We start from the raw sequence: 4,285 nt of genomic DNA, 5'->3' as shown, positions 1-4,285 counted from the left end.
CGCGCCCCCACTCCCTGCGCCCCACTCCGAGTGCCCCCACTCCCCGCACCCCACTCCCTGTGCCTCGAAGGCGGCTCCAGGACCACGCGTGCTCTGCCCTCCATGGGCAGGTGGACTCAGGGGCTCGTATGGGGCCCTTCCTGGGCCTGGGAGCAGCAACCCCAAACTCCTGAGGTTCCTTGTGCGCACACACATGCCCTCCACACACACACACACAGGGAAGTGGGGCGCGGAGGGACCCCGAGACCCGGAGGTTGGAGGAGGTCTTGGTGGGTCACCCCTGGAAGCCGGCACCCAGAGTAATTGATGGGCTTCTCACACCTTCATGTTTCTCTCTCGGGACCCCGCCCACATTCAGGAATTTAGGAAAAAGACAGCAAAAAAAGTCCCCAGGCGCTCTGGCGGTGTTGCTCAGTGGTTAGCATGTCGGCCCGCGGACCAAAAGGTCTCGGGTTCAATTCCCGGCCCCGGTCAGGGCACGTGCAGGAGGCAACCCATCGATGTCTCTCTCTCACATGGATGTTTCTCTCTGTCTCTCCCTCTCTCTTCCACTCTCTCTAAAATCAATGGAACAATATCCGGCCCGCGGACCAAAAGGTCTCGGGTTCAATTCCCGGCCCCGGTCAGGGCACGTGCAGGAGGCAACCCATCGATGTCTCTCTCTCACATGGATGTTTCTCTCTGTCTCTCCCTCTCCCTTCCACTCTCTCTAAAATCAATGGAAGAATATCCTCTGGGGAGGATTAACAAACAGAACAAAACAAAAAGTCACGGGGCCCTGGAGGCTGGCCCTGGCCTCTGTGGTGCCCGTCCTGCCCCTGCACACATGCCCGCTGTGGCTGGGGCACCCCCCCCAGGTGCCAAGGACACCCCAGCTTTCAGAACTGCCCCTTGGACCCAGGCAGGGCACTCAGGCCCCAGGCGGGACCCGCCTCCGGGTCTTCAGAACCGTGTTTTGAAGAAACCAAGATCAAGCCCCCATTGAAGATCGCCAACTGGCCGGTGGGTAGCAGGGACCGACTGGTGCTCTGGTGGGCGGGGTTCGGGGAGGTCAGGGTCCTGCGGAGGGGCCTCGGATCCCGGGCACCATCTCAGCCACCGGCAGGATGTCCCAGGTGTGGGCTGGGGTCCCCACGAAGCCCCCACGCTTGTCCCAGCTCAAGGGGAAGACTGTTGGGACCAATAGTCACGCCCTTATAGTCCCCACTTTGGGGTATTCATTCATTTTTTTTTTTTTAATTTCAGAGAGGAAGGGAGAAGGAGAGAAACATCAGTGATGAGAGAGAATCACTGACCGGCTGCCTCCTGCACGTCCCCTACTGGGGATCGAGCCCGCAACCCGGGCATGTGCCCTTGGCTGGGATTGAACCTGGGACCCTTCAGTCCGCAGGCTGACGCTCTATCCACTGGGCCACACCGGCCAGGGCTGGGGTATTCATTCTTCAAGTGGGAGTTACGGACGCCCGGCCCCCGTGCCACGCCGGTGGGCCTGCTACCTGATCCCAGGCGATGCAGGAGGAGAGGTTCTCTGTGGTACCCGGGAGTGCTGGCCCTCACTCTGTCCTTCGTCCACCTACGGCTGCCCGGTGTCCAGCGCCCTGGACTCCCTGCTCCGGCCCAGCCCCCGCCGCCCGCCCACACCTGCTTGGAGACTTTGAGCCAGGTCTTCTTCAGCCGGAAGATGGCGCTGCGGTTCATGGAGGAGGTGATCTCCAGGACGGCGTTGTAGTTGTGCAGGCAGCGGCAGATGTCGGCCACGGCCACCCACTTCTCGATGGCGCTCGCCCGGGCGCTGATGTCCTCGTTCCGGATGATTTCGGACGCGATCAGGTTACTGATCTTGAAGCCCATGCGATATGACAAGAAAAAAAAAAGGGTGAGAGGAAGGAGTGTCGTCAAGGGGACAGGTCACCGGGATCTGCGGACGATCTGAAAATCCCGAAAGAGCAGCGAAGGACTCCACAGACAGGCGTGAGAAGTTTTTCTCAGTATGAGGCGGACCGATGGGAGGATACAGTGAAAACCGATTATCTTCAAACCACCGGCGGGAATCTGTGAATTACCTGGGATGTAGGTGGGACGGGATATGAAAACCAATAAATAAAAAACTGTGACTGAAGGCTATCATAGGTCTGAATAATGAAGAAAAAGGTCAGATTCCCAAATGGAAATAGAGATGCCATTTTTCTTTTCTTTTCTTAGTTTAAAAATATATTTTATTGATTTTTTTACAGAGAGAAAGGGAGAGGGATAGAGAGTTAGAAACATCGATGAGAGAGAAACATCGATCAGCTGCCTCCTGCACGCCCCCCACTGGGGATGTGTCCGCAACCAAGGTACATGCCCTTGACTGGAATCGAACCCGGGACCCTTGAGTTCACAGGCCGACGCTCTATCCACTGAGCCAAACCGGTTAGGGCTCTTTTCTTTTTTAAAAAATATGTTTTTACTAGAAGCCCAATGCACGAAATTCGTGCATGGGTAGGGTCCCTAGGTCTGGCCAGTGATCAGGGCCATCTGTGGGGTGACTGGCGGGGCGATCGGGGAGGGGGGGACCTGCTGGCACCCACTTTGGCTGGCCTAGGGCCTGCAGACTGGGGGCAGCTCCTGTGTTGAGCGTCTGCCCCCTGGTGGTCAGTGTGCATCATAGCAACCGGTCGTTCTGCCATTTGGTCAATTTGAACTTTAGGTTTTTATTATATAGGATTGATTTCAGAGAGGAAGGGAGAGGGGGAGATAGAAACATCCATGATGAGAGAGAGCCACTGATCGGCTGCCTCCTACACGCCCCCCACTGGGGATGGAGCCCTCATCCCGGGCATGAGGCCCCGACCAGAATCGAACCCGGGACCCCTCCGTCCGAGGGCCGACGCTCTATCCACTGCGCCACACTGGCCAGGGCAAGACGCCATTTTCCAAAAGCAACGCATGACCCACATTATCTTAAATGGGGACATAGGAGAGGCCTCTCGCTAATTCCAAAAATGAGATGCACTGTCTTAGGGGCCTGGACTGGAGGCCGCTGGTGGGGCAGCAACAGCCACGGGAAGGGTGGAGGCTCCTTGGGATCCGCCCCTGGGCACCTGCCTGCCTCACCCTCCCGGGTGCTGGCCCTGAAGGAGGTCTGTCCAGCAGAGAGAGGAGCTGAGGCCAGAGGGACCGGAAACAGCAGAAATGGCTGAGCCAGGAGATGAAACAGTCTCAGGCCACGGTTAACCCGCCACGGAGGAGCGTATACTGTGTCAGAAAGAAACGGAAGAGCCGGCGTGGCTCAGTGGCTCAGCGTCAACCTACGAACCGGGAGGTCACGGTTCGATTCCCGGTCCAGGGCACAGGCCCGGGTTGCGGGCTCCATCCCCAGTGTGGGGCGTGCAGGAGGCAGCCGATCGGTGATTCTCTCCCATCATGGATGCTTCTCTCTCTCTCCCTCTCCCTGTCCCTCCCAATCTCCTTCCCTCATGTGTTCGTCTCACCAGGAAGTTTCTCAGAGGAGCAGGGATGGGGTGGGGGATGTGGGGTGTGGGGTGTGTGTGTGTGTGTCCGTTCTCCGCCCGGCCCCTCGCGGCTCCTGCGGGGGCCAAACCAGAGAGAAAGGGCCACCACCGCCTACACTCACGTCGTTGAAATGCTTCGTGGTTTTCATGATGTAGGGCGTCCTCTCGTTCTTCTCCAGTTTCATCCAGCCTTGTCCGAAGAACTCCCTGCAGGACACAGGGCGGGGGGGCCCCCAGGACGGAGCGGTCAGGCGGCCCTCCGGATCCCTCTGCTTTCCAGGCTGTCATCTGGGGGGGGAGGGGGAGGGGGGAGGCCGGCACCTGCCCCACTCACTCACTCGTAAGGGATCTTCTTGAAGACCAGGTGGTCCAGCAGCGTCAGCTGCTCCGCGATCTCCAGGGCCGAGTGGTTCTCAAAGGGCTCGGCCTTCACGCCCGCGGCCTGAGGGGGGCCAGGTCTGCGTTAGCCCTGTGTAGCCCCGCTGAGCCCCCCGAGGCCACCTCCTGGCTTCCTGACACTTCCCCAGGGGATCGCCACGGATCCCGGGGTGGGGGGGGCAGGTGGATGGAGGGGTGTGATGGGGAGGCCTGGCTGGGAGAAGGCGTGCTGGGCAGGAGGCGCAGGCTGCCCCCTTGGCTCCCCCCCTCTTTTTTATAACCTATATTCTTTTAATAGTTATTCTTTTAAAAAAATATATATTATTGATTTTTTACAGAGAGAAACATCGATGAGAGAGAAACATCGATCAGCTGCCTCCTGCACACCCCCTACTGGGGATGTTGCAACCAAA

The 4,285-nt window shown here is 58.6% G+C and overlaps 1 protein-coding gene across 1 annotated transcript in view; it reads right to left on the bottom strand.

Annotated features, from left to right (window-relative positions):
• The window catches only part of RASGRF1 (Ras protein-specific guanine nucleotide-releasing factor 1), a gene marked incomplete at its 3' end in the record, with an annotated part of 74,947 nt that overhangs the window by 6,243 nt on the left and 64,419 nt on the right, over nucleotides 1-4,285 (bottom strand). The window contains exons 18-20 of the mRNA XM_014529208.1: nucleotides 3,833-3,936; nucleotides 3,617-3,701; nucleotides 1,642-1,839 (exon numbers count right to left, since the gene is read on the bottom strand). Of these exons, the coding sequence (XP_014384694.1) occupies nucleotides 1,642-1,839; nucleotides 3,617-3,701; nucleotides 3,833-3,936 (387 nt within the window). The remainder of the gene's footprint in view (nucleotides 1-1,641; nucleotides 1,840-3,616; nucleotides 3,702-3,832; nucleotides 3,937-4,285) is intronic.

Source organism: Myotis brandtii, unplaced genomic scaffold (genome assembly GCF_000412655.1).
Source record: "Myotis brandtii unplaced genomic scaffold, ASM41265v1 scaffold1166, whole genome shotgun sequence".
NCBI lineage: Eukaryota > Metazoa > Chordata > Mammalia > Chiroptera > Vespertilionidae > Myotis > Myotis brandtii.
Note: the sequence above shows the minus strand (reverse complement) of the source record. Positions and strands in the feature narration are given on the sequence as shown.